Below are 25,304 nucleotides of genomic sequence, written 5' to 3' on the forward strand. Positions count from 1 at the left end.
TCATTCATGCCTGCCTCCTACTATTTTAAATGTATAGCATGTTCCAGCTGCAGAAATTACCATGGTTACTTGTTATGCCAATAGTGAACTGCAGTTGGCATTTGAAAGTATTGTGCTATCTTGCCTCTGCATTGAAAATGACATCGATATCTCAATAATCTCAATATTACGAATTAACACGGAAACCTGGAGAAAAGTGACTGAGACAATTATTGGTCACAGTGTAAGAAGTTCTTAGCTGAAATATATTTTAGGGTCTTTTTGGGATGCATTAAATTCATGTTCTCTAAGAGCTCATTTTAATGCCAATGTGATTTTATTTTATTAACAGTATTGTTGAATGATTAAAATCTTAACCCCTCCTTTCCTTTATGTACTCTCCTTTAGAAAGGCACAGAAGTTCAATACTTCTTTGGGTGGAAAATGATTTACATTTAATGTGAAATGATTAACAGAGAACACAAAAAGTATGGTTTGCTAAAGGTACACTTGTGTCCAAGGATGGTATCCAGGATTAAGTTGATTGGATCAGAGCCCTTCATTCTCTGCTGACCAGTTGAAGCTTTATTAAGGAAGGTTCTAGTTAATAAATAGTTTTCTTCTAAGTTACTATTTAACCACTCCTGCTTCAGAAAAGTGCTTTAAAAATTCTTGGTGTCATTTTTCCATGCCTCTCACAGATCTCTTAACTTTATTTGTTCAAAAGACTTTGTCCTGCAAATCACCTAGTAGAAGAACTCAGAACAATGATACATACTGCAGTACGGAGTCTGGGCTTACCTGCACTGGTGCCTGCACCAGATGTGAGGTCTCCACCCATCAGACCACCTATGGATTAAAGAGGAAGATCAAAACGAGAAAGGCTAAAGGCCCACAGAACAAAACACTTTACCTTCAGCAACCTCAGTATTTTGTCCTCTTGCAATAGTCATAAACTTGTAAAGTACAACCCAAGTCAGATGGCTGACATTTGTTTTATTGTGCCATGCTGTGCTCAAACGTTAAAAATACATTCAATCACTGACATTTTGCAGAATCTTTTTTCTAAGAAAGTTACATTTAAAAAAATCCAGTCTTTGGTCTCTGCATTTTTATTATTTCTAAGTCTAGGTTTTCCCTAAGCAGATGTTTTATAGAAAGTGAAAGAAAGAGTAAGGTCTACTACATGCTCAGATGACCTCACATTTGATGTTTAGTTCTTTGTAAATATGTTTTATGCCATTAATTTTGTGCAATGTAAATTGTCCAGAAATTTGATCGTTTCATGAATCTACCCACATTTACTACTCAAATCTTATTGACTGACACAATGAAACAAATTTTTCACTGGCCACAAATTAAGAAACATATGCTTATTCACTGCTAACTTTAGAAAGTATGTTAAAATTTGGCAATGTTTATTTATGAGAGTCAAGACGTTTCAATAAGATATTGAACATAAAAATTACTTTTAGTTTTGGGCCTGGTGTGGTGGCTCATGCCTGTAATCCCAGAACTTTGGGAGGCCAAGGCAGGCGGATCACGAGGTCAGGAGATAGAGACCATCCTGGCTAACACGGTGAAACCCTGTCTCTACTAAAAATACAAAAAATTAGCCGGGCGTGGTGGCGGGCACCTGTGGTCCCAGCTACTCGGGAGGCTGAGGCAGGACAACGGCCTGAACCCGGGAGGCAGAGCTTGCAGTGAGCCGAGATGGCGCCACTGCACTCCAGCCTGGGCGACACAGTGAGACTCCATCTCAAAAAAAAAAAAATTACTTTTAGTTTTGAAAAAAACAAGATTCAGCCAAAAGAAGAATAGTGAGAATATCATCTAGATTTTCTAATTGCCTCTAAGTGATACTCTATAATTATTAGTTGGTTCAGGTTTTGGAATTAAAAGAAAACGTTTGTTTATATATATACATATATATACACTTTTTTTTTTTTTTTTTTTTTGAGACAGAGCTTGCTCTGTTGCCCGGGCTGGAGTATAGTGGCAGGAATATGGCTCACTGCAGCCTCAACCTCCCAGGCTCAAGTGGTCCTCACACCCCAGCCTCTCGAGTAGCTGGGACCACATACACAAGCCACCATACCTAGTTAATTAAAAAAAAAAAATGTTTGTAGAGATGGGGTCTCTCTATGTTGCCCAGGCTGGTCTTGAATTCCTGGGCTCAAGCAATCCTCCCACCTCGGCCTCCTAAAGTGTTGAGATTACAGGCGTGACCCACCGCATCTGGCCTTCATTACAGTTTAAGCAAATGTTTATTATTTCCAATCAGATACTATTTTGGAAATACAGTATCAAATTCAAAAAAATGAGCATGAGTTTATCAAATAGGAAAGCGAACTGCATTCAAGTGTGATCTGAAAGGAATACATGTGGTTACTGAAAATTCATATGAAAATTTTCAAGTATATTCAAAAGTCAAGAGAATGGCTCAATGAAGTCCTTTGTATACATTTCCCAAACTCAAGATTTATTAAAATTTTTTATTTGGATGAATTTAATTGTATTTTCTATATAAAGCTTCTGTAACAAAAATAGTAATACATGTTTGGTTCTAATTGTAAGGCAGATATATAAGTATTCTACAGGAAAATTCCTCCATGAATAAACTACTTTCATACAGCTATGTGTATGTAAGATACATTAAAAATTTCCTATGGAGTACTTTTAAAAATATGAAATGCAATATATAATGGTTTGCTGTATGTGACTTAGAAATACAATTATTTTTCATGCTGCTTCTGGAAATATAAAGGAATAATTTTGTTTTATTCAATATGCATTGACTTGGTTCCTACTGTTAGTTTAGCAAATCAAGAGAACATTCTTCCATTAAATGTTCTTTAAATCCAGTATCAAAATAGACATATATTAAATACAATTCATTATAATGTATTTTGATTGTTCTAAGTACTAAGAATGGATGAACTTTTTCTGAGCAATAATTTATTTTTCTCTTGGACACTGTGAATTGAACAACAGCAAGTAAAAGTGCAAAGACAAATTTGTGGCAGGTGTACATGTGTTTAATTAACTTCATTTCTGACTCAGCTTTGTTTTTATTTCACATGGCTTACAAATGATGCTATCTGATCATATTTCCTTTCTGCCTAAGTCCTTTGTGGGATAAGTTACTGTATGATAAATACTATCACAGAACACAGGGGAAGGTTTCACAGAAGTGGTAGCTTGGCCAGGAGGAAGAGGGAAAATGGCATTTTAGGCAGGGAGGACGAGCAGAAGTAAAAGTGTGGAGAAAGGATATCTGACATCCTGTTTGAGAGTATGTGGTTAAAATATAGCCACAGGAGGAGATAAGTGACAGAATGAAAAAGATAAACGGCAGATTATGAAAGATTTTGAAAAACATACTAGAGTTTAGGCTCTATCATGCAGGAGACCTAGCTCCGGGGTGAATGGTAAGCCATGAAGGAGAGTAAGTGGAAAACCAGAAAACATCTCGTAGATAAAGCAGGGTTGGCTTTGCCGAAAATGGTTCCTTCCAACTATTTGTTAGCATTACATCCTTATGAGGACATACCTGTGTTACCTGCACTTGGAGGTCGATGTGTTACACCAGGAGACATACTATTCCTCTGCAGAGAAGGGTGAGCCAGTGGCAAAAGGTTGGGGTTTCCCAGTGAGCTGACAGGGTTGCTGTACACCAAACTGTTGTGGCTGGACACTGGGATGGAGACTGGCATCTCGAAGTTGGGAGGTGGAACAGCCTGCAAGAACAGAAAACAAAACATAGGTAAAAGAAAAGAATTAATAACAGAAGCTCTTCAAGACAGACAGCCCTTATTTTTCCAAGAAAAATTCTACATTCCAAACTACTTTGTGTCTAGAAGACCATTAAGAAGAGCTCTCCAGACGTTCAGATCATAAATTGATTTCTTAAATGTGCTTAGAACTCCTTCTTTGCAACCATTAAAAAACGTTTCACTTTTGTTTAAAACAAAGCCCCATTTCATTAGACTCCATTGTCTTTGGATTCCATTCTATTAAGTAGTAATTGTTCATTTGTGATATCTGAATCTGGTGCCAGAAATGACTGCAAGATCAAAGGTGCCTGATTGTGATGACTTCACAGAGAAAAAGGATTAAAATGCAAACCGAAGCCTTTGATTTAATTGCTTATTGAAGCATATTTATGTAGAAGTTTAATGATAGAAAATCATCTCCAAGCATGTGCATAGCACATATACCTTAATTACCATTTTTTAAAGTCTGTGTTTTAAAAGTAACTCTAAAGATAATAGGCATTTTAACATATAGGATTCAACAGAGCATGTATCATTCAATAATTCACATTTTAAAGTGATAATTCAGAAAACACTGTGCTTCATATTTTGGTATGTACTGCCACAGACAAATGGCAAGACCTGTATCTCAACTGTAAAAGTTGGCAAATATTTAGTGAACTGAAGCTGCGTGGATGTCTAATTAGATTAATCCAGGTTTCAATGATTGATTTTTGAGTAATTATTTTGTCAATTTAAGCAAAATCATGTTTATGTTTCTGCTGTACTAACTAGATGAACATAGGAACATAATTGTAGCTACATTTTTTTTAAGCATTACAAGTAAAAATACTCTTTGAATATAATGCCAGAGAACTCATATGGTATCAAAGCATATGGCATTCTTAACATAAAATGGACATATATATGGAATAGGATTTATAGAAGGCATTAAGGCATTCCCTTGGGGGTTCTCAATAGGTTATTGTGCAAATTTAAATGCATATGTGCATGAGGCTCAGTTGGTTGGTTTTTTTGGTCCCATTTTGTTTTTACTATTGTTTTCCCTTAGTGCTAACATCCACTTTCTGTTACTGTTTGGTTGGCTGGCCTACATCATACATCTTGCTGTGTAATATTTCTCTGTTTATCTTGGTGATGATCACAATACTTTTCTTTGTTTATGTTTATGCTCCCTTATTATTTATTTCCCATTTTTCTTTTCTTCCATGTTCTGGACATGTCAATCTTGACAACAGCAAATGCTTTACATTCAAAACTCTTTTCTTTCACACATCTTTGATTTTTCATTAGTATTTTATTTTATATTTACTTTTATTATTATTATCATTTTTAGACAGAGTCTCACTCTGTTGCTTAGGCTGGAGTGCAGTGGTGCCATCTCTGCTCACTGCAACCTCTGCCTATCTAGTTCAAGTGATTCTCCTGCTTCTGCCTCCCAAGTAGTGGTCGGCACATGCCACCACGCCCAGCTATTTTTTTGTATTTTTAGTAGAGATGGGGTTTTGCCATGTTGCCCAGGCTGGTCTTGAACTCCTGAGCTCAGGTGATCCGCCCACCTCGGCCTCCCAAAGTACTGGGATTACAGGCATGAGCTACTGCATCTGGCCCAGTCTGTCATTGTTTTAGAGGGAAATGAAAATGTTCAAGTGATATAAGTAATATGGTCAGTCTTTATTAGGCTTTATCTACAGTAAACACGGGAAATAATTTTTGGATAAACATCACGACATAATGGAATATAAATGTTTGATAAGACATCAAATAATGAATTTAGCCTTACATGTCCAGCCCCCTTTTAACAACAAAAAATCAGCATATGCTGTAAAGTCAAAGTCTATAGCATGAATAAAATATTGTATTTCTTCATTAAAAGGCCAAATAAGGATTGCTCTAGCATACCCAAGAAAACAAAGTAAAGTGATTCTATTAGGTATATTCTCCATTTGCTCCATCCAGACCCACCCTCTAGCCCCTTCACTGTACTGTGTGCCCAGGAGCTGACCCTCCAGACTGCATCAACCAGGCTCTCCTGCCCTCTGGCTTCCCACTGGTCAGTGGAGGAAGCACCAGCAATAGCACAGACAGCAGGAGGGGAGTGAAGTCAGGGTATTTTTTTATAGTGGCATCATCCTTGCTGGGCCACATGCTGGCTGAGGCTGCGTTTCTCTAGCGAAGACCTCATCTCTTTTTGAGTTGTTCTCTCCTATACACATAGATCTTGCTGTGATCTGGTACTTTTCCCCTCCACTTACTCTTTCAGGCCTAGAGATAGGAACAACTTCTAGGTTGCAAGCCCTAATGTACTTCATTATTCTCTCAGGTTTCCCTTAACTCTACCCATCTGTAAACAGTCCTTTTAACAAATTCTCTTCAATTACCCTTTAGAGTTTGCCATCTGTTTCCTGCTGCAACCTTGGGCCATAATAGTAACTCTCTAGATCTAGAACACTGGTACTCTACAGGGGTGGGACTGTCTCCTTAGGGAGCATTTTGGAAATTTGTTGGACTGTCTTTGGGTATCAAAATGACTGGAGGGTGTGACTATTACGCTGGCTCAAGCAGTGCCATCTCTTGCCTAGATAACTGCAGTCACGTCCTAACAGATTTACCTGCTCTGGTCCTTGCCATCCTTTGTATTTTCAAACCAGAAATTAGATTGACCCTTTAAAAGCTTAAGTCATGCCAACACTCCTCTGCTCAAAACCCTGTGAGGGCTCTCATCTTAGAATAAAAACTCAAGATGAGAGTTTTTTTCTTCCAAGGGTCCACAGGCCCTATTAAGTTCTAGCTTTTGCCAACCTCTGTTATCTCATCTCCTAACACCTTCTGCCTCCCTGCCTCATTTCCATGATGAACTGCATCACCTCCTTCAAGTCTCTGCTTAAAATCTGGCCTTCTCTTGGAAGCCCACCCTGGCCACCCTATTTAATCCTGCAATTTGTCCTGTCCCTTGCCCATATCCTGATCTCTTTCTCCTGCTCTTCTTTCCCCTTGGTTATAAAATCATTTATGATGTTGGTTAAACAGTGCCCTTTTGCTGTGAGGCAATGCAGAGCCCACTCTACTTCTTATTATACGAACTTAATATTTTTCTTCAAAGGAGAATTTTTAGGAAGACACTCTACTGACACAAAAGTAAAGCTTCTATTTACTATATATTACTCATTGAGCAGGCACTGTGCTGTATAGTTGACATACATGATATGATTTAACCCTTTAAACATCCCTTGACCATAGATATAATTCTTTCCTTTTCAAATTGGTAAGTTTAAGTAAGTGACCCAAGGTCATCTAACTAGTGACTGAGTCTGTTGCTTTTGCTACCAAAACACTATGCAATACAGTATAAGTTTTTGGATAGAAATAAAATGCTGTAGTCAGAAATCATTCTGTTAAGTGAATCAGGGCTAGATATTAGCAGCTTATCATCTTTGGACCACATAAATAATAAACTAAATGGGTTCTCATGAAATGTGGGTGAGTATCTACACTGGAGTGTCTGAGGTTTTAGGAAAAAATAAATCTTAAAGATTCCCCTTTTCCATATTTGCTTAGAGTTGGTATTTAAAACCATCTCTGGGCTACAAATGTTTTAATTTGAATTCACTGTTACTACTTATAAATGTTTAACTGTTACTAGGTATCTAAGGATCTGCTATAAAACTATATCTTCCCTGAGTATGCTATAGAATGTTGGTTGTATCTCATTAGAGAGCAAAGCCCATATCCCCTCACCCTTGAGTGATTATATGCACATCCAAAATAAAGAGGATTATTAATAATTATGTAATGAGTTCAGGACCATCCAAACAACCAGGTCAGTGAAAGTCATTCTACTCCTTCCTTCCTCTGACTATTATCCCCAAGAATTAATTCTTCAGTTTCTAGAATTCTGGATCAGAAACAACTGGGTGATAATGATTATTATAAAACTACTTTGTGATTGGCTAAGCAGTCAAATATAATTATGGTATCAGAGTATAGTTGAAAATTTCAAAATTTATAAAATATACCAAGATCATTTGTATTCTATTAATCTTTTGCTTTGTTTCCTTATCTGTATCAAGAACTACCTATAATAATTTTTTAAAATTTAATTTTATTTTAGATACATGTGCATGTTTGTTACATGGATATATTGCATACTGGTGGGGACTGGATTTCTAGTGTACCCATTACCCAAATAGTGAACATTGTACCTAAGAGCTAATTTTTCAAACTTCACCCCGCCCTGCTACCTTCCCCCTTTTGGAGTCCCCAGTGTCTATTATTTCCATCTTTATGTCCATGTGTACCCATTGTTTAGCTCCCAATTCTAAGTGAGAACATACGGTATTAGATTTTCTGTTTCTGAGTTAAAGGAACTATCTATAATAATTTTGAAAGCAAATTATAAGCTTAAAAATGAGCACACTGAGAAGATATTTTAGAGAATCAGAATAAACACTAGCCTTTCTATCAGAAATCTCAGTTACAGTCCAGGTTATGTAATAAATTGCCATTTAATCAGGCAGGTCATTTAATCTCCCTTGACCTTGATTTCCTTATCTAAGTCAGGAAATGGTTGTATCCATGAAGAGATGGAGCTGCTCTAAACATTTTAGGGAATGCAAATGCTATAATCACATATAAATATTTCCAGGAAATTGGCATTATTATTTTTCTCCTTGACTTTTCAAAATTAGGAAACTTGAAAGCATCTACATTTAAACAATTTTTTTTTGTCTAAAAAATGAACACCAAAAAGTAGTTAAAAACACCAAACTTGCAAAGACTTCAGGGCCAGGCTCCAACTTTTACAAACACTCAAGATAGGAAGAAAGAGAGAATTTGGGGTGATTAAATAAAATGCTGTCAGCAGAACTGGCTATGTAATTTGCAGGGCCCAGTGCACAACGAAAATGTGGGGGCCCTTTTTAAAAAAGCATTAAGAACTTCAAGACAATGACAGCAGAGTATTTAACCAAGTGCAGCCCTATGAGAATAGGGCCAAGTCGAGGGCCCATGAAGCCGGTCCCAGCTTTGAAGGACACAGACATGACAGGTAAAAAACTTTTAGCTTCTATCCCTGAACAAAGTGATGATGGTTATTGTAGTGAGTCATAATCGGAAAAGTATCTGAACTCTTATCCAAAACCCACTATTTTCCCAAACTTACCACAAGGAAAAGTCCAATAAAAAAAATCAAATAAAATAGTTAAAGTAAAATATTTTTAGTTAATGGGTCCTCTTTTATTTAATGTGAATGATTGAACTGAATCTTCCCCCCACCCTTTTTTTTTTTTTGCCACTAATGACACCTTTAAATTTTGATTAACCATTACCAGCTGCTGGGCCCTAGTAGAGGAAAAAAAAAAAATCATACAACTCTGATGACTTGTGAGTACCAATGCTGGTTATCTAAATTCCCTCAAGGCTGCCTGACAAGTCTATCATGGACTTGTTCATTCCCTCTCCATCTCCTATTCCTCATGATGTCTAACTTCTCGGTCCTTTTTCAATCACCTGCTTCCCCCTTCCCTAATTAACTACAGAAGCTAAACTAAATATATTAAAAAACAAAACAGCCAGGCGTGGAGGCTCACACCTGTAATCCCAGCACTTTGGGAGGCCGAGGCGGGCGGATCACTTGAGGTCAGGAGTTCCAGAACAGCCTGGCCAACATGGTGAAACTCCATCTCTACTAAAAATACAAAAACTAGCCAGACCTGGTGGCAGGCACCTGTAGTCCCAGCTACTTGGGAGGCTAAGGCAGGAGAATCACTTGAACCTGGGAGGCGGAGGTTGAGGGGAGCCAGGATCACGCCACTGCACTCTATCCTGAGGCACGGGGTGAGACCCTGTCTCAAAAAATAAAAAATAAAAATAAAATAGAGGTCATTATATGGTCACCTACTCAGCGCAATTCTACCCAGCTACCACCTTAGCTACACCTGGCTCCATCTGTAACGCCGTCTTGTTTAGGTCCCATCCTCCTTTCCCTCCTTGAGAAGCTTTGCCATTTTATATCCATTGTACCTGTATGTTCAATCTTTTCCTTCCTCCAAGCACTTCTCCTCTGCATGTAAATAATCTCAAGTGCTTTCATTTTAACTCCTCCCTTGATCCTACATACATTATTTCCCTCTCTTCACAGCCCGTTATTTTGAAGAAATTATATACTGTTTCTTTCCACTTCCTCCCTTCCCTTTTACTCTCAACCAACTTGCACCCGCCTCTCATTCATTCAGCCCCTTTCCTAATTTCTGCTGGTTCCTCAGACGGAGGTGTTTTCTCTTGCTGTGAAGCCCAGCATGAACTATGGCAAACCCAGCATGAGGAAATGCTGGTCGACACAGTTCCAAATCACCCATGAATTATTTTATGTAATTGAGGAATATGGGCATAAATTATAGTATACCAACAGGTGACTGCAATATTAAATTTTCTGTTTTAAAAGGGAAACTCTTCAAACTGGGTCTTCGAAATAGAAAAACAGTCTTGTAATGTTTTTAAAGAGGTGGAGACACTCTCTACATACAAAGGGCAGAGTGTCCTTGCCCTGCTGTAAATGTTTTAGCAGCTGTGGAAACTTTCAACAAAATTGACTTCCAGCAACTCAGAGCGATGTGCAAAAACTGGGCTTTTCATCGTGAAGACTGAAGCACTTACTAAAGAGATGGAGACTCTGTGGCATAGCTCGGAGCTGGGTGGCTCCTTCTCACAGCTCTGCCCATAAACTCTAATGTGGTTTTTCAGCCCCTACCACACACCACTGCACCCCTTAAGAAATCACGTATCTTGATTTTGAACTCTTTACGTAACAGGCTGAAATCCTGTGAGGGAATCCAGGTGTGTATCGCATGTCTCTCTCCCTAAAGTACGAGAAAAAAGATCCAATGTGCATTCTCCCAGAACTTTAGGGGTTAAAACTCCACCTATATGATCGCCTCCATTGAGTGATCAGCAGTACTGCATATATCTGTCTTTATTCCAACTGTGCAGGGAATTCTTACTATCTGACACACCTAAGGTACTCTGCCTTAACATCCTACACTTAACAAACCTTAGTGCACAGCTGCTCCACACCAATGTATTATATAGCAAGAGAAACTCAGGCCAAAAGAACTAAAAATTGGCCCAAATGGCATGGCGCAGTGGCTCACGGCTGTAATCCCAGCACTTTGGGAGGCCCAGGCACGTGGATCACCTAAGGTCAGGAGTTTGAGACCAGCCTGACCAGCGTGGAGAAATTCCATCTCTACTAAAAATACAAAATTAGCCGGGTGTGGTGGCACATGCTTGTAATCCTAGCTACTCGGGAGGCTGAGGCAGGAGAATTGCTTGAACCCGGCAAGCAGAGGTTGCGGTGAGCGGAGATCGTGCCATTGCACTCCAGCCTGGGCAACAAGAGTGAAACTCCGTCTCAAAAAATAAATAAATAAATAAATAAAAACAAAAATTGGCCCAAATGAGCCACCTCTTTTTTTCTTCTGGGCAAAATAAAATACCAATGGATATTTTATCATTTAATAATTCTGGACACAACAAGTATGCATGGCTGCATATAATACTAAATACTCCATTTCATAAAGTGCCCACTATGAATGTGTGCATATAATAGTCAGTTTTATGAAACCCTTAAGAATTTACAGCACTTAGCTTTCCTTCATGATACAGTGTATTAATAATTCTGATTCAACAAAAGTTCTACTGCTGACATTTCATTTAACAAAAGAAGCAGACAGGTATTTATGAGGATAGAAATTTTAATATGCACACATTTTGTTTTAAAATAAGTTTTAAAGTGTTCAATTTAATTCAATTCAGGTTTGAGTGTGTAGCTACTATGGTAAAGTATTAATGTATTAATTTATCTTGTGAGTGCAGTTGTGAATTTGGCCTCGAGCTTTGTCCCTACATATCTGCACTTGTAATCACCAAAACATATTTTCACTTCAGTGTCTCTCAATTCTCAGGTTTAGGCTGTTTTGCTAACTTACAAAAAATGAAATTTTTTCAAAAGGAACTGATTGCCTACTGAGGAGCTTGTATACAATTAAGGTTCAGACACTAACACTGGTTATTCAGAAGGTATGTGAGCCTTGGGTTTCACCCCTTTAAGCCACAAAATTAACATTATTTGATTGATGACAGAATTTAATAAAAAGTATGTACTTTCCTCCTGTATATGTGGACAACAAAATAATACATGCAGTTATTTCTCTTAAATATCTGGCAAGGCATATGATTGACTGTTAGAATTTTTTTCATTTGGTTAAAACAAAAATTAGCCAAATGTTAAAGCATGGAAAATGTTGGTGGCAAAGCGGATAATATTCTGATAAAGCTTTAAAATCACCCCAGCACACAAACATGTTGAAATCTTACCATTAGGTTTCATGCAGTCTGTTCCCTGCAGCGAGCATTAGCTTTAACCCTTCAGTGCTGTTGTTGAATTTCATGTATGGGGAGAGGGGCTGAAGTTTTATTCAGAAATCAGCTTTTATTTAGGTGATGATTGTCAGTTTACATGAAAGAATTGCTAACCCACTTGTGTATCTGCTCTCAGCAAACAACGTATAATCTACGTATTTTATAGCAATTCTCAAAAATTGCTTGGAAATTCTCAAAAATTCTCAAAAATTGCTTGGAAGGAGGTTCCAGTGTTTTACTTGTGTATTGTGATTTGCACGGACTGTGTGTTTAAAAGATTGTGTAAATTTAGGGTGTGTCTCATAAATCTTTCTCTTCCTGCTGTGAACTGTTCTACCTCAGAATGAACTTTTCAATGGCAACTCTGTTAGATTACATAATCTCAGCATCCTGTAGGGTTTGCTTTCTAAATGAGCTGCCCGTGGGATGAGATGGCTATTTATCTGTTTGACTTTCTGAAGAGTCTTAGAGAAAGCCATCACTGAGCGGGTTAAGGTATGTTACTGCAGCAGTTATCAGCAGACCAGCCATCTACCTTTGGTACTTACAGGAATTTTATGACTCTTGATCATATTATCAAATTCTTCATTAATTTTTTTGTATTTTTCTTCAGTGCGTGGGGTGAGTGCATAAGAGGAGTCAGGATCGGGGCTTTCACAGCCTTTGTTTTCTTTCTTGTTCAATGCCTGCCAGGTTCAGAGAAATATCAAGAGTAAAAAAAATGAAGGGTGTTCTGAGTACTTACACACAATCTTTGCCTGCTGATCATTAGATCAATATCTTCGTTAATTTTCCTGTACTTGTCCTCAGACTCAGGGCTGTGACCTACGGAATCGTCTGCATCGGGGTCTGGGCTGTCACAGCCATTAAGGCCCTTCTTTCTCAACGTCTGAAATACATAATTTGGAAAGTTCAAACCTAGACAAAGGCTGTAAGAGACATTCAGGGGCATTAAAGACGTTCAAGCTGTCCAGTATTTCAGGTTATTACACATGCTTTATTCTATTAGGGAAGAGAAACCACAGATGAAAACTGAGTCATTTCAATCGAGTGCTCATCAGCAGTTTAAAAAAATAAAAGCGAAAGATTCCTCTTGCAACTAAATTCAGTCAATGAACAGAGGGTATAAGGACTCAAGTTTCATGATACAGAATTCATACGTGCTTCAAATATCTAGTGAGCGACAATTACAGCAGAATACAATTAAGGTGGCAAATTGCAACACTCTTTTCCCACAGAAAAATCAGAAATCAGGACGTTACACAATGATTTCCGAACCTGTGATGATGACAAAAGCAGAAATATTGGAAACAGATCCAAGTGTGAATTTAAACTAATGGTTGGCATTAGTGGTGTCCTGTCCCCACAGCCTCCACTTCTGATGTACTTGACAGCTAAAGGGTGTAAGAGAACACAGCTAATATCCCCACCAAGCATCAGTGAAGAATGCTCAGACGCTGTGCTTATATGGAGAACTACTTTTGTTTGTTAGGGTTCTATATATGTGAAAATCTTATCAAAATTTATAATACTGAGAAGGTCTCTTCCTAAACACAGGTGGAAAGAAAAGTGAAAACAGCTGAGCTGAGTAAGGAAGACGAAGAACACTGAAAACAGGTAACCAAGTCAAAAACTACCAAACTAGCAAGTGTTCCTCCTAGTTTTTCAGCTGAGTAGGAATCACCCTGAGACTGACACATGAAAGTAAAAAGTCAGTGCCTCATCTTGAACCTCCTGTCTCCTGGATGTGGGTCTGGTCTAGTCTCAGCTGTCACAGAAGAATAAATACCAATGTAACATTGTAACAGAAAAAGTATAAGTTAGGAGTCCTGAGTTTTACTTGGTTTTTTAAATTTGAGACAGGATCTTGCTCTGTCACCCAGGCTGGAGTACAGTGGAGCGATCTCGGCTCACTACAACCTCTGCCTTCTGGATTCAAGTGATTCTCCTGCCTCAGCCTTCTGAGTGGCTGGGTACATCACCAAGCCCAGCTAATTTCTGTATATTTAGTAGGGAACGGGTTTCTCCATGTTGGCCAGGTTGGTCTCAAACTCCTTGCCTCATGTGATCTGCCTGCCTCAGCCTCCCAAAGTGCTGGGATTACAGGCTGAGCTACCACACCCTGGCCTGCTTTTTTTTTTTTTTTTTTTTTACGAATGGTTGTCAACTTAATTGTATACAATTCGATTTACAGAGATAATGTTATGTTTTTAGAGATCATAAAACTTCTGATTAATCATACAGTTTGTCATGTTAATTATTAATAGACTAGCAACATTTCTGAATTTTCCTGGTACCACCAAGATCTGTTATAAAGAGATGCATACCTAAGTGTCTCTCATTAATGGAAAGTTCAGCAGAGCTCATCTTTATTAAAGACAGAATTCACATACAAATAAAGCAAAAGCTGCGACATCAAGCTAAGGAATTCAAAGCTGAGATAACACCCCATCTTTAATTCATGCAATTGGGGAAAATAAATAAAACAACATGAGTTAAAAAAGGGGGTGTCAGTCTTAAAAATCTAAACTCCTTGGCTCTTATCAATGTGTAACAATATTTAAATGTGTAACATTATAATGTGTAACATTATTTAAAATTAGTTTCTGAGGCACTGAATATTTTCACTTAAAATAAAAAATCAAGAAAGCTATCATTTCTAATATATCTGGGATACACAGTGGCTCTGTAAATATTTATTAATGTTATAGTGGTATAATATAACAAATAAACATATGGTTACAGCTTATTATGTGGTAAAATGTTTGAATATTAAAATGAATATTTTGACACAGTATGATAAAATATACATTTACAATCATGGGGAATTTATAATTGGTGGGGCCACCTGTCCCCTTATCGTGGATCTACAGGCATCATTTTTCACTCATAACAAGTACTTTTAGAGACTTTCTACAATAATACTATAAAGAACATCACAATACATTAGAATAATAATTTTATTTACTAACTTAACTTCCTGTGCTTCATACTCTTTTCTTATTATCCCAACCACAAAAACATTCTTCTGGCTGATAACTGTTGTATTATGATGTGTTTCTGCTTTGATCTCTGCATATCTTTGAGCTTTTAAGAATACTTTCTGAGTGTTTTTGCATTATATTCCACATACTTTTGATTAGAATTCATTTGTATAGAGAAAAATAGGTAAGATCAAGAAAATATTATTTGATATTTTTCAAAAGTTATCTATAAGACATGTTAAAAATATTCTTTCTTTTTTTTTTTTTTTGAGTCAGAGTCTTGCTCTGTTGCCCAGGCTGGAATGCAGTGTGGCGTGGACATAGCTTACTGCAGCCTCCACGTCATAGGCCCAGGCAATCCTTCCAACTCAGCCTCCTGGGCAGTTGGTACTACAGGTGTGCGCCACCACACCTGGTTAAAAATTATTTTTGTAGAATCAGGGTCTCATTATGTTGTCCAGGCTGCTCTTGAACTCCTAGACTCAAGTGATGCTCCTGCCTCAGCTTCCCAAAATGCTGGGATTACAGGCATGAGCCATGGCACCCTGCCAATAATTTTCTTATATAAACCTTTAATTTAAAGCCTTCCATAATGTTAATTTGTAGTCTTATCCAGGCAGTAGATTTTTCAGTGTGCACCCACATCTTTTAACCAATAAATCTTATTGTAAAAATTATAGTTGTTTTGATACGCAGATTTCTGACAACAGAACGCAAGGGTGAGGAGAGGCCTATCAACTGTCATTACAATCCATCTGGCACATACATGTGTGCTAAATATTCTCACAGAGCTTTCAGGGGGTAGATATTGTGTTTGGTTTATAAAAATTCAAAAATCAATTACACTTTGTTGAAAGATCTCCACAAATATTAACCCATTATCTCTCACAAGTCTTCCATGAAGAGATTAGGTAAACCTATGCCAGGTCTCAAACCCATATGGCCAAGCATGATGGCCCAAGGTCAGTCAACGAGTATTTGCCTCCTGCCTGGAGACAGTGTGGGGCCTGACTTTCCCCTGCCCGTTTTCCCACACGTGTGAAGTGATGAGTGCAGACTGGATCTCTCTCACGCATATGTAACTATAGTAGTACACTGGACACTGAAATAAATGAAGTAGAAATTGTCCGGGCGTGGTGGCTCTCGCCTGTAATCCCAGCACTTTGGGAGGCCGAGGCAGGCAGATCATGTGGTCAGGAGTTTGAGCCAAGCCTGGCCAGCATGGTGAAACCTGTCTCTACCAAAAATACAAAAAATTAGCTGTGCATGGTGGCGCATGCCTGTAGTCGCAGCTACTTGGGAGGCTGACACAGGAAAATCACTTGAACCCGGGAGCCAGAGGTTGCAGTGAGCCGAGATCACACCACTGCACTTCAGCCTGGGAAACGGAGTGAGACTCCATCTCAAACAAACAAACAAACAAACAAAGAAGTAGAAATTAAAAAAATTAGGCTGAGGGAAAATTTCAAGTATGAAAATATGGCTAAAATACTGATTTTCTTAGATGTCACATTTTAGTCAAGAGTTGGAATGCATATTGGTCAATAAAACACATCAGTTCATGAATGAAAAAAACCAATTAAGTCAGTGGCTCACTTTGTACCTGAAGAATTATATAAACTATTAAACAAACAAGACAGGTGGCATGGAGTCACAAAGGAAATGGCAGTGATGAGGAGAAGGAAAAACGTGGCTCATTTTCTCCCAATACATTCTTCTTGTATCTGACTACATTAACTTGCTATGAATATCACCCGAATCTAAGTAATGATTCAAGTTAAATTGTGTTATTTAAAAAAGAGCATTTTGAGATATACAAACACAAAGCTGAAGAGCAAATTAATATTGAGTTCCAAATTCCCATAATCACATAACCAGAAAGAACATTGAAAAAAATGTTCAAAAATATTATCCTCAGCTGAGTGCTTGTATAACACATTTCTGCCAAGAACAAATGATTATGGTGGAATTATAAAGCTCTGAAAATGGAAGTGATGGCACAAACTTGAATATCATAGTGTGAATGTGGAACTATAAGAGCAGTTTTATCTTTATTATATTAAAAATCTACAGCTGTTTAATGATAACAAAAGAATTTCTGTTAGATTCAGCCAAGTCTGTCTTTATCACAGTAATGAATAGTCGATATGAACGAAAGGGCTGACTAAATGGATAAATAAGCATTATTCCTTCAGGCCCTTTTCTAGCAAAATCAAAATCTCTGCTGTTGGCCTTTGAAAGCTTCTCTGATCTTTTACAAGTGTCACTGGTCAGGTAATGTAGGTACTTTAATTGTTATTCTTTTACAGGGGCTGGAAGTCGTAGATGTATATACTGTCTCTCAGCTGACTGACTACGTTTTGAAAAGATTTATTCATGTATGTCAAGATAAGGCAAGAGATTTCCTAAAACCACCAGCTTCTCTCCTTACGTATCTGAAGAAACTCTTTCCTCAGAGAACTCAAGTAAATCTTGAGCAAGCCTGTATACTGAAGTCAGCTTTCCACGTCAGAGTGACACTGTTGAGGTAGATCCATCAACTACAGAGGCTTCTGGGATATTTTCACAAGACAGCGATTGTCATACTGTGAGCTGAGAACAGCCGTTTCCTAGAGGAGTAATTAGATTGACAGAAGGTGACATATTCCAAGCAATAAATGGGAGAAAGAGTCCAGACAGGTAATCCAAAAACCACGTGGAATCTTTCCTCCCAGACATGTGGACATATGGACCCGCATTATTCCATTTGCTCATCGGAAAAACTTGAAATACGTACAAACTGATGATGATAGGTGACAGGTGCTTCAAAAATTCTAATGAAATAGAATTTCATTAGGGGAACAGATTCTATTTCGTTACTGAAAGGAATATAAATGAAAAAGAATGCTACATGGAGCTCTCATTTCTTGTTTTAGGCATTATGTTATCAACTAGAAAATCCTTTTCCTATGCGGTGATTAAAACTGATTTTTCCCTTCTTAAATACTATTTTGTTATTTAAAAAAGTTTTTTCCTTTTATTCTTTCAAAAATTATCTCGTGTTAATAAAAATAAGTAAATTATTGACCTTTTTCAATTATATGAAGCTGTATTTTTATATTAATGCTATTTAAGTAAAATTCAGCTTTTTACCAGAGAACCACCATCACAGACTAAAAGCTTTCTTTCAATCACTCAATTTCTTCACACGTCTGCAATCTCAATCCTCAAGAATGTATATTTTCATCATCATCCTCTTCCTGTGCCTGCCCTTTCTACAGGCAGAGAAACCTGGAGAAACCCCCAAATTACTCCTATTAACCTTTGTTAAAAATCCAAGTAATCACACTTTGTTGCATAGGTAGTGTGATCTTTACTTCAGAGGGTTGATGTGTCAAGAACACATGCAGGAATTATTACTATTAGTTGCACCAATGTCATGTTCACACAAAAACCAAGAAAAAAAGCATCAACTTAGAAAAGGTAGTTTCCTTTCCTCTGATCCTAAATCATTTTTCGCTTGTCGTTCACAGCTTTATGAAGATAAATATCTACTCTTAACAAGCTGAATAATCTTTAGAAAGTAGTAAATTCATGTAGGAATAGGAAGTGCAGTTGAAATAAATACTGCCTATAAATGGAGTTTCTAAGAATATTTCCAGAAGTGTTTCCATATTGGTGTGCTGGTACTCATGCTGCTGCTGTTTCCTGACCCTTTAGTATCTACAGAGAAGTGCTTTGAGGACCGTGCCCAGTGCCTTACTTCATTTAAAATTTATTCGGCAAACGATTATTGAAAACCTACTATGTGCCAGATACTGTTTTGTGCCCTTATGTGTTAGGAAGGCAGCCAATACAAATTTAAAACTAAAAAGCTCTGACCTGACTTATAATATTGTATGGTTTTTGCCTTAGGCTGAGGGAAGATTAGATGCCAAGAAATTTCTCCACAGGTTTTAATAAAACTGTAAGCATTGTCTATACTCTCTCTCCCTGTAGTACCATAGTCCCTTTCTTTGTTCTTATTCTAGAAATGAAAAGACACATTAATATATTAAATTTAGTATAATCAGCAGGTAGACTTTAATTAGGCAAGCAAATCATATCCAATACAGAGTACAAAAAAATTAGATTTTACCAAAAATTATTCACTTGTGGTAAAAATTTTAATAAAAAGTTGAAAATATAAAACCATACAATACTGTATTCCTCTAGGTTATTTATTAATGCTCATTCTAGCCAGATATCAACTTCTACTGGGGAAAGGGTGCATAGAGTTGGATATTGTCATTGTTTTTATTTTTATATGCTTCCTCAAAAGATAATCTTAATATTGGAGCTGAAAGTTTTTTGACTGAATCATTTTCATCTTCAAATAATGGAAATAAAAGACACACTAATTAAGGATTTGAAAGCCTTTTCATGTATTGAACACAAAGAAACATCCACCAACTCTGTCTTAAGGGCCACAAATTATTTGACATAAACATTCAAATGGTGCTAATTATTGATACTCTAGTCTGGATGAGACCACCAAGCATCATCTGGCCCGTCCTCATGCCCACAGCGGGTGAGGAATAATGGTGCAAACGCTGCATGCCTTTCCTTCTGCATCCCTTCTCAAGCTGGGCTCTCCTTCAGGAATGATCCCACCAGTATCTGTTCCTCCTTCAAAGAGCAGCTGACACATTGTCTCCTCTCTTTAGACTTTCTGATCACTCAGGCTGAAATCAGTTTCTCCTTCATTCAAGCACTCATTTTATTCTACACATTTTCCCATTATAGTCTTAATCACACATTATTGATCCTTTATGTGCTTTTTTCCCTCTGCTAGATTGAGAGGTCCTTAACAAAGCACTTTGCTTTATTCACTTTGGAGTTTCACCAGAGAGCAGTCTGACCTACTGTAGTTGCTCAATAAATGCTAGCTGAATCAATGGAGCACACATTTCCACTTCAATGTTAATGTACGTGGAGGTTTCTTGACTTGACCAAGGCTGTCTGGCTGGCTGGAGGCAAAGGCTGTAGTAGGGTCCAGACCCCTTGATACATATTTACTAACTGCTACTATGTGTAAGGTGCTGCCAGTGGTCCTCTGGATGCTAAGATGATTTTTCTGGACATTTGATAAAGATGATTTGTTTATGTATGTGTTTTTCTTCCTGCTACTATGAGCTACTAGAGGTTAGGAATAGTTTATTTGTCATCTCGTATCACCAGAACTTAGCACAAGGCCTGGCAAGTGGTCGGAACTTACTAGATATTTGCAGCATTCATGACAAACTGAAATGAATAGATGAACAGAACAGAAAAGAATGTTCAAATGTTAGAGGGAGGAAGATTAGTCTCAGTGCAGTATTTTGCAACTGCAATCTCTTTTTTTTCCATTTATTACTACCATTTCACACTATGTTAAAACTCAATGTTTTTATTCCCTCTTAATAACTCACAAATTTACTACTTTTTGAAATGTACAGTTTTTAAGTTAGAAAGCAGTGCAATGTAGGTGTAATTTGTACTATGTATGAAACATTATAACTCACAAATTTTACATTATTGAACGCTTAAAATTTAGGGGTACTAGTCTAAATAGACATCCTCAGAAAAACTGAGCAGTCAATGAAATCTTTAATGCCGGAAAGTCATAAGCATATAATCTCAGTGATCAAAAGTGGAGCTGAAAGAGGGCACACAATTTTCAGCATGGAAACAGAAAAAAGGGAGTGATATTTTAGGCAGAAGGTAAAGGTTAGAAAAGGAAAAACAAAACCTTTGTAGGAAAGAGCACAGGGAAATTTGTGAATGTGAGTCAGATACTATAAATCAGAATTAAGCATGCTTTCAAATTCTTGGGCAAAGTTCATCATTTTCCCCCATTCTTGGATGCTAGTCTACTGCTCCACTATTCTCCTGGGCTTTTACATTGGTCTTATTCTGGGCCAACCTTTGCCTGAGGGAATTCATGGAAAATCAGGGTGATTCTGTGGCCAATCAGATGATTCAGGCTTCCTCAGGACAGATCAAGGATTTGGTGTTTGTAAGGATTCTTCCGCCAAACCTCTCTTGGAACCTGGACAGGGCATGCATCATGAGTTGGCCTAGAATGGGACTGAGATGGGGAAGTCTGGCACACGTTAGCTGTAAAACACTCCCTGAGATCCTCAATCCAGCAGAGATGTGAAGTGAAATACTAAAGAGAGAACATTTAATATATAATAATTGAAATGCATGATAGTATATGCAGTTAATCCTATATATCTATATCTATCGCTATAGTTGTTGTTGTTAGACGGAGTCTTGCTCTGTCACCCAGGCTGGAGTGCAGTGGCTTGATCTCAGCTCACTCCAACCTCTGCCTCCTGGGTTCAAGTGATCTTCCCACTTCAGTCTCCCAAGTAGCTGGAATTACAGGTGTGTGCCATCAAGCCTGGCTAATTTTTGTATTTTTTTGGTTGAGGTGGGGGTCTCACAATGTTGTCCAGGCTGGTCTTGAACTCTTGACCTCATGTAATCCACCCACCTAAGCCTCCTAAAGTGCTAGGATTATGGGCATGGGCCACTGTGTCCAGCCTATCCTAATAATCTTTATAATGCAAGTTAAGAAAAGAAAGGCTGGAATGCAAAGAATCAAGTTGTAGGGTGTTTTGAAGAATGGGCAATGTTAGTGATTTCTTAAATGAGGAAGGAAAAGACAAGACAGAACTATAAATTAAACAAAGGTTGAGAGAGGAAAGGAGTAAATTAATAAAGATAGGAGAGCAGGTTTTTTGAAAGTATAAAATGTATAGTAATTGTAACTTCACATACTAAACATTTTAGACTATGGCATTTCACTTGCAAATGGGTTGGTTACAGGGACAAAAAGGCTGTATCTTGAGGCACTGATGCTTTGCAAATAACGTGTTGGAGCATCTTTTATAAACCATTAATGACTTATTTTAACAAAAGATGTAGATGTTATCCTGGGTCATCAAAATAAGTCAAATCATTATTTTTATTTCCTAGTTGTAAATGCCTTTTTATTCAATTTGAGTCTATGCATGATTAGTCATTTGAAATGAGAGTAGCTTATACCCTACATCTTTGCATTCACCAGTCACTTCTGAGTTATCTTTTGAGTCACCACATTTCCTCATTTCTATAGGATTTCCCACGATCTCTTCTACTATATCATTTCTTTTCCCATTTATTTTCTGGATTCCAGCCTACCCCTTCATCCATTTCTCTCCCATCTTTCCCTTCCTAGCAAATGTCACAAGGTACTTGTTCAAGCTGAAAATCCAGAAATCACCCTTGATTCCATAATTTCTTGACTCACCTATCATTATTCTTTCTATTTGGTCTCCTGTGCTTTGTCTGTTTGTTTTTGGACTCCCACCTTCCAGTCAATCTTCCTTCATACTTCTGGCAGGGTCTAATTAAAATGCACATCTAATTGGATGGCTGTTCTCCTTACAAACCTTCCACCTGCCTCTAGGCTCATTTCCTCTTTTCTCCAGCATACTGTGTGTATTAGCTCGTTCTCACACTGCTAATAAAGACATACCAAGACTGAGTAATTTATAAAGAAAAATAGGTTTAATGGCCTCACAGTTTCGCATGGCTGGGGAGGCCTCAGAATCATGGCAGAAGGCAGAGGAGAAGCAAAGGCATGTCCTACGTGGCGGCAGGCAAGAGAGCTTGTGCAGGGGAACCCCCACTTATAAAACCATCACATCTCATAAGACTTATTCACTATCATGAGACCAGCATGGGAACGATTCATCCCCAAGATTTAATTACTTCCCACTGGGTCCCTCCCATGACACGTGGGGACGATAACAATTCAAGGTGAGATTTGGGTCAGGATACAGCCAAACTATATCACTGTGTTTTGGCCAAGGGGGAAATTTCATGTCATTTGGCAAGTCAGCTCAATCCTTTAGAAACACTGCTTTTATATACGCCATTCAATCCTTGGTAGAATATCCTTATTTACTCCTCCTCTCAGTTACACAAACCTTAATTGTCCTAGGACACCCTATTACCTAATGCTCTCACTTACTTGGTGAAGCTTTTTCCTGACGCTTGTAGAAAGCACTCAGGAACTCCCTTTTCTGTACCTGTACAGTCCTTGACCTCTTTGTTTTCTATATGTGGTATGCTATACTGTAATTTATTTTTTAACATGTCTGCTTCACCACGAGGTAGTGAGTTCTGTGAAAAATGGGCATCTCTGGTCCCTAACACAGGGCTTGGGTAATATGTGTGGGCTCAACCAAGATTCTCAGTTATGGTTCACCGGATAAATGAATAAGCAAACAAACTTGACAGTCATACTTTCTAACAGAGACAGACACTAATTGAAATGAGTTGGGTGGTCTTGTAGAGTGACAGTACTATTTATTTTAAAGATTATTACCTCAAAATGTAAGGAGTACAAGCTCTGGTAGGTTAAAGCAATATCTGGAATGACTTCAAGACTGCTGCACAGGACATCCCTGTGGGAGCTGAGGGAATGGAGGAGGTGACACAGACTACTGTAACTGGGTTACAAATGGTGGGATTTCTCTGTGTTTAGACCTGCTCAGAGTCTGGGGCATGATGGGCTTCCAAGCCATCTGTGGCTGCTGCTGCTCTGTTACCGCCAGGAAGACACAAACATGTTGAGAACAAAACTTACTGCAACAGACACCTTTGTGCATTCTCTTCTCTATTTCTACGTCTCCCCTCCCAAACAAGGACATTACCCTTGATGTACTTTAAAGAATATCTGTCAACTGGGATCTCCAGTTTATTACCAGCTTATCAGAAAAGCAGAGTATACACAGAACTTTCCATAAGGCATTGCAAAATAAAGTCTTGAGGTTGGCAACTGATTGACTTATGTCATGACTATTTTGATCATACCTGAGAACTTAAGATATCAAATTCCTCATTTCTGAGACAGTCAGGAACTCCCAAGATAAAGATTGAACTGTTTCCTTTAATTCCTGTCTCCCAACCTGCACCTCTGCCAGGCTGAAGAGAGGTAAAGACATCTAATGGGCTTGACCCTGGCCCACTTTTCTCCTGGGCTGGCCCTTGTCCTGATGGGGAACATTCTCTATGTTGTGGTTTTCACGTCTTAAGTCACAGGACCAACATCACCAATAACAGTTTTCATTTTGGGACAGCACCAAAAATACTGCAAGTTATTTCTATTCTTCAATTTCTTAAATAGCAGGCAGAGAGATTTTTCAAGGACCAATTCTGGATTGTGAACACAGATTTCATTTATGGTATCCTCAACTTCTTCCCACATAATACCTGACATTCAAATCTTTTTAAAATTGATTTCTCCCTCTTCCTAATAAACCAGCCTGTTCTTCAAGGAGTGGCTATAAGCCATTCACTCTTGAAAATTTTCACTTTGGTTTTGCTTATTCTGTAGTGATCTGACAACAATGAGCAGGCAGGGTCTCTTGTAGTCTATCTCCCCAGTTAATATGCCCTGTGAAGACACACTTAGATGCTAATTGAGGGTTTTGCCTGAGCTTGTGATATGCCATCCCAGAGACTGCCATTGACAACTGTTAACACATACTGCTCAATACCCATATTGTTCTGATATGTTAGAGAAAAGTGAAGTATCAGGAGTGCAGAGCGTCACTGGGATTGTGGGAACACAATACTCAAGTCACAGCCGGCCGTGGCTGCCTGGGGAGAGAAGAGTTTCGGTATATTAGAACAAAGTTCTATGAGAGCAGAATCTTTTGTCTTTTTCACCTCTGTATCCACAGCATCTTGAATGTTCCCAGCACATGGATGACACTCAATAAATATTGTTATTGTCGATAAAAGAATAATGGAATTCAAGGCTGTAGCAACAGAAGTTCTTATTTAAAATGGAATTACAATGAAATCTGAAAACACATAGAGGGCACTTATTAGGTTTGTATACATGCTGTACATATACACTGATTCTACCCCTAGCAACACCTACCCCTTAACCCCACCATCCCCCATCCTCGTACATAAACTTAAATTATAAAGGGAAAAAATCACGTGGAAGAGAGAGGTAATAGAATTAATGTCTCTTTTATTCTTCCTTAGAACTATGTAATGAACAGTTATTTCATATTGTTGCTATCTGTTTTCTGCTTTTATATCATTTTCTAGATTATAAGATTCTTGCAGACAGGAAGTC

The 25,304-nt window shown here is 38.0% G+C and overlaps 1 protein-coding gene across 29 annotated transcripts in view; it reads right to left on the reverse strand.

Annotated features, from left to right (window-relative positions):
- The window catches only part of MEF2C (myocyte enhancer factor 2C), a 167,163-nt gene that overhangs the window by 29,395 nt on the left and 112,464 nt on the right, over window positions 1-25,304 (reverse strand). For 21 of the 29 annotated variants that reach the window (XM_063664966.1, XM_054489531.2, XM_063664967.1 and 18 more), the window contains 3 exons: window positions 12,919-13,062; window positions 3,533-3,719; window positions 781-828 (listed from right to left, as the gene is read on the reverse strand). In XM_063664966.1, coding sequence (XP_063521036.1) covers window positions 781-828; window positions 3,533-3,719; window positions 12,919-13,062 — 379 coding nt within the window. Of the gene's footprint in view, window positions 1-780; window positions 829-3,532; window positions 3,720-12,721; window positions 12,860-12,918; window positions 13,063-25,304 lie in introns of all 29 variants that reach the window. The other 8 variants (XM_063664970.1, XM_054489547.2, XM_063664962.1 and 5 more) reach the window with 2 other exon arrangements.

This window comes from Pongo pygmaeus, chromosome 4 (assembly GCF_028885625.2).
Source record: "Pongo pygmaeus isolate AG05252 chromosome 4, NHGRI_mPonPyg2-v2.0_pri, whole genome shotgun sequence".
In the NCBI taxonomy this organism is placed as follows: Eukaryota; Metazoa; Chordata; class Mammalia; order Primates; family Hominidae; genus Pongo; species Pongo pygmaeus.